Source organism: Pinus tabuliformis, chromosome 2_1 (assembly GCF_031772625.1).
Source record: "Pinus tabuliformis cultivar Carrire ecotype Pingquan chromosome 2_1, CPIR1, whole genome shotgun sequence".
Taxonomy (NCBI): Eukaryota; Viridiplantae; Streptophyta; class Pinopsida; order Pinales; family Pinaceae; genus Pinus; species Pinus tabuliformis.
The window spans coordinates 916,664,173-916,679,368 of NC_142299.1; the positions used below are offsets into that span (position 1 = coordinate 916,664,173).

A 15,196-nucleotide genomic window follows, 5' to 3' on the forward strand; every position below is an offset into this window, starting at 1 on the left:
CACATTCCTCCGATGAAGCAATGTGTCCCCAAGTAGAGCCAGATGTTGACCACTCTATGTCAACGACCCCATAGCAATACACCCTTTTTTTTGCAAAAGGGATCTATAGTGTTCAAGTGTTCGTGCCTTTTAGATTTCATCATTAGTCAACAGTTTTGTAAAGATGTCAACCCATTCTACATATGTATAATGTAAATAATCCTAGTATGACCACGTCTATATGTAACAGCCTAGGTAAACCTATTGTTTTGGTAACGATTTCCATTCTAGGAGGTTTTTTGTCTCACTGATTCATCTATGTCTCTAGACACAAATAATCGGCAAAGTTTTTCCCTCCACCCTCACCCCAAAGCTAGGGTGGATTTTGTCGTCAAGATCTTGGGCGAGTCCTAATGTTTTAAATTGAGTTTTTGTAAAAGTGACTTGGGAATATTTTTAGCTAATTGGCTAAATTATTTTATTACGAGTCACTTGGTCTATTAGATTATATTTTGTGTCGAGGGTCTATAATAAATGGGTTTTGCCCCTTCATGTATTAAAATGTAAAATCTTCATGTAAAAAATATATAGTGCATGGTTCCTCATAATTAGACACTATGGTTAAATATTAGAGAGTTGGAAAATTTATTAATCCCCTCATGTGTCAATTAATTAAATCTTCTGGCAAAAATAAATTAAAAAAATCCTAAGCGAGAAATTTAATAAATTAGAGTCAAATTTAAGTTAATTACTTAAGTTTTCTGGCAAAAATAAATTAAAATTCTAAGCCATAAATTTAATTATTTGTGTCCTAGGAGAAATTAATTCTCCAAATTAAAAAAATTCGTGAGTCCCAGAAAAAATAATTTTTGGAGGTCCCCAGCAAAGGGAATATTGAGAATTCCAAGAGATTTTGGACCCTTGGGCCTTGGTAGTTAAGTCAAAGTCAATTTTTTTAGAAAATCAACTCAAAATAATTAATTTTAAATTGATTAGAATTCAATTAAATGAAAATTTCGAAATTTCTTCAAAAAATAAAATAATTTCGACAAAGGAGATTAAAAGATAATTAAATCTTTTTTGACAATCAATATTACTAGGTAAGTGAATTTAATATCCTAATCTAATGTAAAGGTTGAGTTGGAGATTCCTCAATGGACATAAGGACTTCCTAAGCTGACCTAAGGACAAGTAAGTATATAAGCAAGTCAATGGAGAGGCTTATGGACAAGAAAGAGTGAAGAGACAATTCTTCTTGTAAATGTGAGGAAAGGTAGCAAAGGAGCCACAGTCAAGGAGGAAGGAGGCCGCAACTTGAAGGGAGCCAACCCACAACCAAGAAAGAAGTTGTTTGAGGCTCTATTATGACCGAGTAGGGATTGTTTGGAGGGTCGCAAACTACAGGAGGGTTGCAAGAAGGGTCATAGGCTGCGGGAATGGGTCGCAAACCGCAGGAGGGTTGCAAGAAGGGTCGTAGGCTGCAAGAAGGGTCGCAGGAAGGGGCCACAAGCCACAGAAGGGATGCAGGAAGGGTCGCGGGAAGAGGTCGCAAGCTTGATAGGGAAAAGGGAAGCCTAGTTAGGCAGACCGAGACCTGTTGTAGAGGCTGCCATAGTCAAAAAAGTTGCTAAGTGTGCCAAAGGACTAGTTGAAGGCTATAGCAAAGTGATATCAACCTACCAAGTAAGTAGATCAGTGTTTGAGTGAATTTAATGAGGGTTGGTTGTGCCCAAATTCTTCTTGCTAAATCCATGCAAAGGGACTATGAAACTTAATTGAGTTGAGGCAGTTGTGATTTGATGCACGTTGGGCAAGCATGAAGAGCAAGAGGTAAGGAAATTGTCAAGGGACTTTGGAGCAATGAAGGGGTTTCCTCATTTTCTTTGCAAGCCACTGGAGATGCAGCTGGAGGTGGTAGAGGCTCTAGGTTTAGTAGAAAAGTAGAGTTCTTTGATCATGTTATGTCTCTGAAGAAGTGTTGCCTTCACCTAGGTCCTAGCCAATTCCTCAGGATTGAAAAGTCCCCCTTGTGGTATCATGGCCTAGCTAGGGGGTGGCTAGCTATAGAGAGTCTGATGTGCAACTAAGTCTATGGTTGGGTGGAAAATGGCTCATTCCCAATCAATTCAGCAGCTCAATACCTAAATAAGTCTCTCCTTGTTAAAAGATATGTTAGTATAAACTGGATATGTAATTGAGTATTGTTTCGGATTAGATTGCATGAGAATGCCTTTGTTGTACATAAATATCATAAATGAGCACATCCTAACTGTGATAAGTTGGCATGCTTTCCAAATGTTAATCCATGGATAGCGAAGCCTGTCTACATATATTGTATAAGTGGCATTTATATGCAAGTATAAGTAATGGCATGTTGAGATATATGGTAAAATAGAATGAGTATTGTTTGTGTTCTATAAGAATAACTAGCTAGCTTTAATGGCTCCTAGAGGGAGCAGAACTCCGAGCATGGAGATGGTTACAAGGGACCTTGAGGAATGCACTTCTGTAGAGTTGTATGCCTTGCCTTGGTCATTTGGCTTGGCAAATGTAATCTTCCATCTGTAGGTTGAGTTGTGACAGCTTGAAGAGCTGTATGTGTATGACTGAATGATTAGTTCATTGTATTGTTTGTGCTGAGGGGCTTAAGTAGGAACAACGATCTCAGTTTCAGTGGCCAACAAGCCTGGTTTATTTACCATTTGAATCAACTGAAGTCCATGGGAACAACTTTAGTGACTAATGAACATATTAGAATTGATGTCCCCAATTCTATGGGACAAACTCATGAGATGTTGGATGTGTTCCATGGTGAATAATGAAGCCATTTATAGGACTGCATACAGGCCAATGGAGTTCCATCTTTCCTTCTGGAAAAGCAAGAGAACTGAAGAAAGATCCCCTGGTCTGTAAAGACGACTGAGGCATTTTAGTCTTCACAGAGCACCTGAAACAGAATTCATATTAAGCCACTTATGAAATACAAATCCACTCTGAGTATTTGCACTGGAGTGATAGCTATGGGCTATCATTCCAATAAGTTGAAACCTCAGGCTTCATTTTGGACTGTAGCCATTCTGAACAGCTCTGTCTGACCAGGGAAGTCTACCAGGTATAATGGAGAATGGAATTATATCTCTTCAATTTGTTTTCATGACTGCTCTAGGTATTGATGTAAAAGCAATGACATGAGCTTAGATGCATCCCTTACTCTTCATAAAAAGGAGACTGTGTGTGTCAATTGGATGTAGCTCGGGTGGTTGGGAGAAATGTTGTTATCCTCCCCACCCAGATCAATTCCAGCTTGTGACATGTTTGAGATCATAATGAGTATATCTTTGTAATGACTTCAAGCCTTGTTGTTTGAGAACCCCTCGAGGACTAAAACATGTATATTCCTCATATGGTATATAAAGGTGTGTGTGTAATGACAAATGAAACCTGCTCCTTGAACCATCAAGGTTACAGACTTAGTAAATGAGTAAGAATGATAAGATGTATCAGATGAATGGTGAAGTGAGGCCCGAGGGGAGGGCAGGGCACGATGTAAGCAGATGGCATTGTAATCATCATAGGTTTATCGGCTACTTGATCTTTCCACTCCAATATATAAATATATGTTCATAACTCCACACTTGCAGTGAGCTCTCACGATATCCTTGTAAAGCAAGCTCGCTAAGCGACAGTAACTAGTGATAGAAGTGTCCCAATACATAGAATTGTGGATCGTTGTAGCCACTATTTGATTAAGACGGGTGCCCACGTCAAAGGATAAGAGGAAATCCAAATCGAGAGCTTTTAGGCACGGCCTATCATCGCCATAGGTTAACTGAGGTGTCAAATAATCAGTGCGATCGGGCTTTGGGTTCACAGCTCAATCCTAAGGTTGCCCTTCACAAATCGGCGCTCAAAGAGATCCCTTATCAGCGAATTGTTGACCCATGTTCATCGGCGCTTTACCAGAATGTACATCGGTGTTTAGGGCCGCAATATTTATCTCATCAACGATCGGGTGAGAGCCAAGCCACAACGCCTAACAAATTCTTCCTCAATGAATTTTGCCCGATTCCATATCCAACGGAGACTCGTTATCTCATCCCCGCACCGAAGTTGTGCATTAATTCTCCCCAACGATGATTTTCCAAACGTCCATCGACCTTATAAACAAGCGCTCTCCTTTCGTCGGTAGTTTGGAGCCAAGATTCTGAGCTGATAGGCGATCTGGCTGAGTAGTTTCCCCCATGTCAGCATTCGGCGATCTGGCTGAGAGTAGTTTCCCCCATGTCAGCATTCGGCGATCTGGCTGAGAGTAGTTTCCCCCATGTTAGCATTCGGCGATCTGGCTGAGAGTAGTTTCCCCCATGTCAGCATTTCGACTTAGAGAATACCTCATCACTTCAGCATTTCAACCGAGAGTTGACCTATCGATGTCGGCATTTGGTTCAAGAGGCAACCTATTGGCACCGAAGTTCTGCCCAAAAGACAACCCCTCGAAATTTTGAGTAAACGACTTGCCATCGACGATTCAGCCGAGAGTCCATGACCCATTGGTCCTTTGGCCTGAGGTTAAACCCCTCGGCACCTTGTCAAGTAATTCTTGGGCATTTGCCGAAATTGTACCCTTTGGCAAGCCGGCTGAATCGACAAAACCAAAGATTATACCCGTAACCCCAATTAGGTAGAAAGGGCACTTGGTACGCTACACACAGGGGTTCCAGGTTACAAGTTAAAGAGCATTTGGTATTTAGGTTGATTACATCTCTTTATGGTTTAAAACAAGTTCCAAGGACCTACTATAAAATATTTGACAAATATCTTATACTATCAAGATCCAAATATCTAAAGAGGCGATGTTTTGCCCAGAAAATCATGGAAATTCTGATAAGGTTGTAACAAAATCCAACAGAATTTTTTGGAAATCCAAGTGACAGCCATCAAGCTTCAGGATTTTGGGTGCCCCTGGTTTTTTTTTGGGTGCTGATCTGTTTCTACTATCAAAAAATTGATTCAAACACTCCCGCAGTCAGATTTTTTTAATAAAAAAATACTGAATTCCAATGAAAAATGGCTGTCTTGGCAAAATTGTCGCCTCAATAGACAATGCCAAAAAATCTCATTAAAGTGTGTAAGCTTGTTATTCATGATGGAAGTAATCTACATCATATGCATTATGTTGAAGAAACTACAACTATCACTGACAGTGGCAAGAAAAGTTAGCACACAAGGACAAATTCTGATAAAGGAAGAAGTGGCAAAGGTTGTAATACCACATGAATGTTGGAAAATGCACTCAACAGTGAGTCAGAGAAGAAACAAGGCATCAAGTAGGTCATGAAGGATTTAAAGGGTGAGGAAGAGTCTTTGGTGGTTACAGGCACATGATATATTGTTATAATGAAGAGCAAAAGTCATTTGAGTGCCAATAAAGAGAAGGTTAAGCACGTGATATATTGCAGTGTTGATAATATCGGTGATATTTCGCAAAATATCGCAAATATCGCGATATTTTCAGGCAAACGATATTTCAGCAGGAAATATCGTGATATTTTGAAAATCTCGGCTAAATATCGTCATATTTTGAAAATATCGGCTAATGTTTAAAAAACTGAAAATTTTGATTTTTTATGTTCGTTGATATTTGCCGATATTTTCGCTGATATTGCCGATAAGATATTTTCAGGACCCTTCCTGATATTTTGCCAATACCAAAATTTTCAACTATGATATATGTTATAAAGGTGGAGATGAAGAGCAAAAGTCATTTGAGTGCCAATAAAGAGGAGCAGACGTGAACAAAGAACACAATTAGTGCCAAAAGAGGTGTATGAAGAAAGAAAAATAGTCACAGCAACAAAACAAGTAGAAAACCTAATGATGCAGAGGAATGATCACAGCACAGAAGCAGTGACAAGCACCAGAAAATGATAGATCAATGAAAAAGAGCATCTTGTAACCAAATGCAAATTTGAAGGCAAATGTTGAAAAGCCATGATTGATTCTTGTAGCACAAAAATATAGTCTCAGTAAAGATGGTACAACAATTAAAGTTAGCATGGAAAAAGCACCCACATCCATACAAACTTCAAAGTATTTTGTTTTCAACGCAGATATGAAGTGTTGGTGATTGACCAATGTAAGGTGTACTTCAACCATGGAAAGTATAAAGATGAGATCTTATGTGATGTCATCTCCATGGATGCTCATCGTTTGTTATTGGGAAGACCATGGCCGTAAGGTGGGAAGAATACCTACATCCTCACCATGGATGGGCGAAGATTCCAATTGTTGTTGATGAAGGAAGAAGAACCCAAAGAGGTCTTACTATTGTTAGTGAAGAAGTTTTATGCATGAGGAGGAAGATTCCAATTGTTGTTGATGAAGGAAGAAGAACCCGAAGAGGTCTCACTATTGTTAGTGAAGAAGTTTTATGCATGAGGAGACCAAAGAATGCTACTTGTTGTACCAAAGAAAGTTGTAGAGCTCTATGAGATATAGAGTGGGCCAAGGAGAATATCCCTGCAAAAGTGAAAGGTTGTTCGACGAGTATAGAGACAGCATGCAATGACTTTCCAAATGGATTGCCACCAAAGAGGAAGACTGCACATGAGATGGACTGGATTCTAGGTGTGACATTGCCAAATCAAGCACTGCACAAGATAAGTACATTGAAAAGCATGGAATTATATCAGCAAGTTGGTGAGTTGTTGTCAAAGGGCTTTAATGGAGAGATTGTGAGCCTGAGCACGTTATCAGGTCTGATGACATCGAAGAAAGATGGGCAATGTAAGATGTGTACAAACTCTAAAGCATTGAATAAAACAATAATCAAGTATAAGTTTCCAACGAGAATGGACAATCTAATGGATAATTTGAGTGGTATGAGATACTTTGCAAAGAGACTTGAAGAGTGAATATCACCAAATCAAGATCAACGAGGGCAACGAGTGGAACTATGCATTCTAGACCAAAGGCAATTTGTACAAGTGACTAGTTTTGTCGTTTGAATTGACCAACACCACACTGTCATGTGATTAGGCACTAGTAAGTTTGTAGTTCTTTATTTAGATGATAATTTGATTTTCAACAACTACACAGTGGAACAGCATTTGACATTGGTGTATGAAGAGCAAAGAAAGGATAAGTTGTGCATCAACTTGAAGTGTCAGTGCTTTAAGGAGTTAGTTTACCTTGGTTTCATGGTGCCCAAGGATCGATTGTGCATGGATCCAAAGAAAGTGAAGGCAATATCAGAATGACCTACACCTGGCAGCATTATAGAGGCTAAGAGTTTACATTATAGCAAATGTTTATAGGAAGTTCAATGACAATGACAAAATGTATGAAGGCGCAAGGATTCCAATCGAGCTCATAGGCACAACAAAGCTTTGATAGGTTAAGCAAAATATTACAAGGAATTTGTGTAAGCATTACCCCATTTCAGCAAGATTTTGGTAGGAGGATTATGATGCAAGCACAATAGTTGTTGGCACGGTATTAAGGCAAGAAGGGCAACCAATAGCATTGTTGAATGAACCTGAATGAAATGCAACACAACTATTCAACTTATGATATTGAATTTTACCCTAATTTGCAAGAACTAAAGAATTATAGGCAATATTTATTGCTGTGAGAGTTCGTACTATACATAGACCATTAGGAATTGAAGCTTATCAAACAACATGTGTTGTAAAGATATTGGAAATAGATCAAATTTTTGAAATTACATATTTGTGATGAAGCACAAATCCGAGAAGAACAAAGCCATAGATGTGTTTCGTAAGATAGTGTTGATGTTGGCAACAATGAAGAATGAGACAATTGGCTTCAAGAAAATAAGGACTTGTTCAAGTGTGACAAAGACTTTGGAGAGGTTGCAAACATGTGCATTTGGATTGGCTCATCCAAGGGAGGTGTTTGCTCAAGAAGAAGAAACTATGCATACCAAAAAGTTTGATATGTGAAAATCTAATGAGAGAGTTGCACAATGATAGATAATTTTATAAACTAGAACACCTTGAGCACGATAAAACACAAATTTGACTAGAAGAAATATATTATTGATCTAATATGAAGGCGGTTGGAAAATTAGTGGTATGGTGCAAAATCTCTCAAATGGTGAAGGGAGTTAGTCAAAATACAAGATTGTATACACCATTGTCAATTCCAAATGTGTCTTGAGAGGACATATCAACGGAGTTCATTCTTGGAGTATTGAGAACATAACACAAATTTGATGCAATATTTGTTATGGCTGATAGGTTCTCTAGGATAGCACATTTCTTACCATACAAGAAGATCAATGATGCAATATATCGAGTGGAGATATTGTTCAAGGAGGTGGTGTAATTGCATGGATTGTCAAAGATGACCACATCCAAAGATGCAAGGTTTCTTAGTCACTTTTGGAAGATGTTGTGAAAGAATATAGTAATAAAGCTACAATACAATTCGTCTTGACGCGCTCATATAGATGGACAATCCGAAGTCTTGGAAATATTCTAACACACTTAGCTAGAGATTAGCCAAAACGATGGAATCAAGTTTTGGTGCAAGCTCAATTCACATTTAACAATTATGTAAATAGGTCGACAATATTTGTACTTTCAATATTGTGTATGGAGTAAGAGAAGATGAGTTAATTTTGTCAATGCCAAAAATTGGCGAGAAGACTACATCTAGTGTAGGTACAAAGTGGGATTCCAAAAGCAATGCCTAGAAAATACCAAAAGTAGGAAAGATAAATGTTAAAATTGGCAACTAGGGCCAAACTCCACATGGATCATCTTATTTATGACCACTAATATTTTTCTTGAATTCCTCTCTCCGAGAGGTGTAGGATTGATCTAAAGATCATCCGATTCCAACATGTACAAATGAAGTTATGAATTTATTTTGATTATGGACAAATTGTCAAGGTCGGCCAGCAAACTTATGTAGGCTCAAAAGCCCAACAATCACGTCTATTCATCCTCAACGTTGCATATAAATAGAAGGTGACTTAGCCTCATTTGGACACACTCATCTTCACAGTTCTCTCTCTCTTCATTGATTGGGTACAAATTTCTGGGCCTCTCTCTCTCCACACGTTCGAAATTTCAAGAGACCGAAATTTCAGGAGCGAAATTTCAAGAGACCGAATTTCTGAACAGTTTGACCAAGCATTGACTAGCATGCGTTGACCTCCTTTGACTGCGCTTTTGTGAGGGCTATCTCTGTTTGGGCAGGCCACATTTCTGGGCACAGAAATCAAGGCTAAACGTTGATTGTTGACCAACATTGACTACAGCTAGGGCTGACCGCAGGTGGGCTGTTTGACTAGACTTTGACTAGGCTGAATTTGACTGTTTTGAGGGTTGTTTTATCTTGCTGTTTGGAGGTTGAAGTTGACTAAAGTTGACCGATTTGCTGAGGGTCAAATTTGCCACGTTGACCAATGTTGACTTTTCTGGTTAGGGCTCTTTTTCTACTGTTATAAATTATCAGATTTGTAAATTGTACTATCTCTCTCTCTCTCTATTGAACTATTGAAGATGATAAGAAGAATTGATCAACATTGGGGTTTCTGGCTAGTGCCACATCTTGTGTCCTCTTGTCTTGGCTTGTCTTCTACTGTTTATGTTTATGTTCTATCTGCATTTTACTATCATGTTGATGTGATTGCTAATCTGGATATTGATGTTGGGCTAATAAAGAAATTGAAGTAAAATTGCTCTAAAGCATAGAACATACCATTGTTGCCTAAAATTAACAATAAAGAACTAAGAGGCTAGTTTAAATCTAAGTGTCTAGCTGATAGAAGATATAAAATAAGGTGCAAGTACAACAGTGAGAGGAGTAGTAGTCTTCATTCGCATGCCAATCAAAACGCATAGGAGTGCTGACGTGAAGGAATTTGTGGAACATATGGAGAATAAATACGCTCACGTTTGAGAACAATTAAAGGAGAAGAGTGTGGAATACAAGGATGTGCATAGAAGATATAATTCATTTATAGATGGTAATTTGGTCATAATACATTTTAGGAAAAAGCTTTATGCAAAGGGTACTTACAATGAATTGAATGTGAAAAAATTGAATCATGTAGGATCAAGAGGAAGTTTGACAACAATGCATATGAGGTGGAGTTGCCAGTAGAGTGTGACATATCACCCAGTTTGTTGCATATTTGAACGAGTAATGGAGAAGGTGTCATTGTCACAAAAGAGTATGAATAAATTGAAGAAGGATGTTGGAAAGCAAATTGGCACAAACAATTACCAAGGACAAAGTAGTAAGATTGAGTGAGTGATAAACGAAAAAGTAACAAAGCCACAAAGTGCAAAGTATTAGCAATATTTGATCAATTGGAAGAATAACTAGATGTAGACAATACTTTGATTTCTAAAGCAAAGCACTAGAAATTTCACAAGGGGTAGTTGTAGACGAGGTACAAGATGAAGGAGCAATGTGACAATGCACTTCATTTTATTCACAAGGGGAAGTTGATGCAAGGACATCCTTGAAATAGCAGAGTCTACAATCACCAAGCAAGTGTGACAAAAATAATCACAATGAAGATGAGTATGATAAGAAAGGGAAGGCCATGATAGGTGAACAAAAGAAGCATGAGATGTTAACATCATTGGGATCATATATCAATGAAACATGAATAACAACAAGATGGGAAGCGTGCATGGTGACTATGCATAGAAGGAATGCACACCAATGAAAAGCATGCGGCAATATTGAGGCGTACCAAGTGTGGTTTAAACTTCAAGTGCAAGTGAGGAAAGCATGCATGGCAAGCGAATGACAATGAGCATGCATGGAAAGTGCATGAAAATGAGCACACAAACCAATGAGCATGCATGACAAAGGAAGAGTTCAAAGGAAGCTAAAAGGTCATAGAGAAAGTTAAAGCAGTGAGAACAAATCTAACAAGTTTCAAAGGAAAGCTAAAGAGGCAAACTAGACACAAATAGTTGCCAAAGGAAGATGAAGAGTCGGAATAAATGGGGTAGTGAAGGAGCAAAATGAATAAATAGAATTATGGTCATTTGAGTTGGATTAGTAGCTATTCCCAAGAGATAGAAGTTCAAAGTTGTAGAGAATCACTCGAGAGCCAAAATAGAGCATTGAAGTGTGATTGTATCTCTGCAAATGTATTCCAAATTTTGCTAGTGAGAATGAGGAGACCTATTCTTCTATGACCATAAATCTAGTTACATATTATGTTCATGAGTTTCTTGAGCATTTAATCTGTAAATTGCATTGCTATTCTAATTTGTAAGTTGTAGAACTCTCTGTTTGGCCTACAGAGTTCAGAAAATTGAATAATCAAGCCCACACCCTTAATTGTGCTAATATCAATAGTAAGAAGATGCAATCTAAATCACTTCAACAATGGAAAAACAAGACCTTTTTAGAGAATGCAAATCTAATATGAGTTTTGAGAGCTAGAAGAGAAGCTATATCACTTCATTTGTTGGAGAGTGAAACTGGCTACAAGAGAGAATTGATATGTGTCGAAATAGAGTGAGATGGGAATAATGATCAAAGTGTACAACCACAAAATAGGTAAATGAAAGACTTTCTCAAGCAACATAGGACTCTATTAGAAACTCAACTCAAATACAAAAAACTAGCCTACAAAACATGATGAGTGATGAATTTTAAATAAATCAAAGGCCCTCGCATGTACTGGAAACCTTAACTACACATTCTCTAGAAAGATGTTATTTTAATTTGTCGATTGGAGTTACAAATCCATTCAAACTCCTAAGTGGTATTTAGTCAAATACTAAAGAACAAACATGACACAAAGGTTAAGCATGCTACAAACGAAGAGATGGCATTACAATGTCAAACCACACACAAAGAATTAATATTTATGACATATGATGAGCACAAATAAATTCCAAGTCTTAGACTAAAGCGCTTATCACTCCCCCTTACTCATGAGAAAATATCTTTAATATGATTGGTATATGAGGAAACTGTTGTCCTGAATTGGATGGTGAGAACCACATGGATTGTGTTTTGTGGATGGTTTGTAACCCAATTGTTTTTGATCTTCTGGAAGGGTCAACCCATATGGAGATGTAGAGTCTTCATAACTCCTTGTCCTCCGAAAGAGGAAGTATGAAGGTTCGATGCATATAATGTTTGAAAAGGAGGAGGGAAACAATACAGGTTGCTTATCACTTATGAAGAGGGAAATTCTCTCGAATTTTAAATAGGGGATTCAAGAACTATAGAGGTTGGTGATAAATATGTTGGATAGTTTCCTCAGCATGAGGATGTTGCTAGTGTTGAAGTGCTTGCTCTTTTGTTGGAGAGGATGCCATAAGGTTTCTTCCCTGCAAGGATAGATCCCAACGTTTATGCTTGAGAAACATCCATCTCATTTGGGAGGATTTCATGTGAGTTTAAAGAGATAAATGTAAGTATTTCACATAACGTGTCCCTTTTGGGGATTAGTGTTGAGAGTACAATTCAAAGTTGCATGTTTGGAATGACCATGAGATAGGATTAATCAAGATACATTATGTGTGCATACAACTACAATAAATAAGAAAAAGGGAACAGCCGCGACATTATTCACAGCATATAGGAATTATCATGACAGCCTTATTCAACACACAGTCTTTACAATATTTACTATGATCAACACAGGTAAAAGTGACTCACAAATATTGAAAAATACATAAATGATGCTAAAATATCTGATGCATTTCCCCAAAAAAAAAATGTAGATGCCTCTCCTATCACCCCATGTTTATACTATATAATATGCCCAGGGGAGTAAAAAGAGAGTGATGCAGCATCTAGCAGAAACTCTAAGATGTGTGGCCCTAGTAGTTCTACAAGGAGGCCTACAGACAAGTTTGGTTTGTTGTATAGTAGTATTTGGCAATGAGCACTGTGTTATAAAGTTAATTTTTTTAAGATCTGAGATGCATTTGCATCTAGCACTAGATGAAAATGGCTATAATCATTAAAACAGTGGACCAGACCTAGGTCCTTAACAAAGATGGAGAAAAATTCTGAGAATCGGATCCAAATTACAGCATTTAAGACATTAAAGTTTAAAGTTTAAACCATACACAAAATGCCTTATCCTTTATTGCAAAGGTGGAATTTGTAGGTTCATGTTCAAAATCTTGGTTAAAAAGAGCAGACGGTCGAACATTATTCAGGTCATCTCCATTATCCTCGTGTAAAATCATTATTAGAAAGGCCAGTCCGAATAACTGATTATGTTGCTAGATATATAAAAGCCATTCCCCATTGTTGTCAGTTTCTGTGAAATTTGTATCTCAATGGCAACGCAACTTTTCTTGCCCATAAAAGTCCAAAAATCTTCTCCAGGAACTATTTCAGTTTTTTATATGAGATAGAAGAATTATTGGTAATCCAACTTGTCTTACGACAATGAAGCCCAAACATCTTCATCCATTATTGCATGGCTGAAGTTCAAATAGTGACATTTTCATCGTATTGGCAATGCAACTTTGCTTGCCAAAATGAAATCCGATCAAACAAATCTTAACGTAGGGAAACTTTGAGAATTAAGTATGAACGGCCAAAGCCTGCAACCAAAATGCTAGATCAAATTGATTTTGACCCCAGTTGTTGATTTTAAATTAAAACGTTAGTATATGCCCAACCACGAGGCTCCATAAACTCTCCAATAGAGTGGGTTTGTTTCGGTAACCAAGAGAAGTCCTTTTGTTCTTTTTTCTTTTGCGAAGTTGAATTGTATTAACCAGTAAAAACCATACAAAAATAGCTGAAGCCTTGAAGTTTAGACTTTTAAGACAGATATTAGCCTACTTACTCACTGCTCTCTTCCCAGTACAGCATAAATAAGAGTTAAAATATTAGGCCTGTATGTACTAAACTAAGCTTTGCAGAAACCTATCCCTTTCCCTGGGGACTTATTAATTTGGATCACCCAGATTAAAATAGTTCGTGAAGATGACAAACGACGGACTGTGAGTAGCTAATACAAGCAGAAACTTGGCTGGACATTTCAAAAACTTGTTAGCAATGGAGCCATGTCTTAAACCTGCCGCAACTTTTAGCACGATTTGCTGCAAAAGGAGTTGCAATACATTGCATCGCATTCTTGACTGATCACTGTTGCATCCTATTTATCTAGATGAACTCGGCCCAATCTGGTTGTCTATTGGGCCTCAAAACTGTGGACTTTTCAAGAATATCCAAAAAATAGCAAATGGCCTCTTTTCTTTAGCCTAAGATGCTGTCCTCGTGTAGGCTTTAGTTCCACAATCATAGAAGAAGCATGGTTCTCTGTTGAGAGGAAATTCATTGAAGTCTAGTGGTTAACTGAGATCCCATACGATAGAACCCAGAAGGCTACTTATTAAGATGTACTCGTAAGAAAAGATCTCAAAAACTAGCATTCCAGAAGGCTACTTATTAAGCTGTACTCATCTCAAAAACAATCATTCCCAGAAGGCTACTTATTAGCTGTACTCATAAGAAAAGATCTCAAAAATAAACTGTGTATAACACTGTGCATAAAACAGCAAGGCTAATGTTGCTCATACCTGGGATTCTTCAAGTTGAGGAGTTGGATGTTGCTGATGGGTGAAGAGCATGAGCATCAGGATCACAAGAAAAATGCCCAGAAGAACCAGAATTCCCCTGGAAATTCCCCTGTGCACTGGGCGTCTGAAATCAACAGCTCTTCGCCTCATCAAATTCATTCTTATTCACTGTTAGCTGAATCAGCAACGCACACTAGTGCTGTTTACTTTGAACTTTGGGATCCGTTGGCAGTGAATGGAACCAGTTAATGAGTGGTACAGAATCTAAATATATGGGGAAGCAATAGCTGTAGAACAGGGACTCGAGCGTAGGCTCCCAGGCTTCCCTAGATTCAGTGTCTTTCGATGTCTTTTTCAGTCCTTCCATGTCTTTCGCTTTCTCATCGGTACTCCGATGTACGCAACTGATCACTTGCCTGTTGAACTTTCCTCCATTAATTTTTTTTGGGGTTATTAATAGTGGGGGGTGGATCTATTAATTATCCATGTATGTATATAAATAAAATTAGGTGTTAAACTACGCGGAATTGAGTTGAATTTACATTAATTGTTTTTTTTATTATTAAAGTAATTAATTATAGTTTATTTATTAATTAAAATAATTAACACGTCCATATTAATATTAGTAATGGTTAGAAAATATTAATTAGTGATTAAATATG

The 15,196-nt window shown here is 37.8% G+C and overlaps 1 protein-coding gene across 1 annotated transcript in view; it reads right to left on the reverse strand.

The window, feature by feature from the left end:
* Positions 1 to 14,948, reverse strand: part of LOC149203633 (hexosyltransferase GAUT11-like) — a 54,677-nt gene extending 39,729 nt beyond the window's left edge. The window contains exon 1 of the mRNA XM_089403513.1: positions 14,535 to 14,948. Coding sequence (XP_089259639.1) covers positions 14,535 to 14,693 — 159 coding nt within the window. The 5' untranslated portion in view covers positions 14,694 to 14,948. The remainder of the gene's footprint in view (positions 1 to 14,534) is intronic.
* Positions 14,949 to 15,196: the final 248 nt, after the last annotated feature.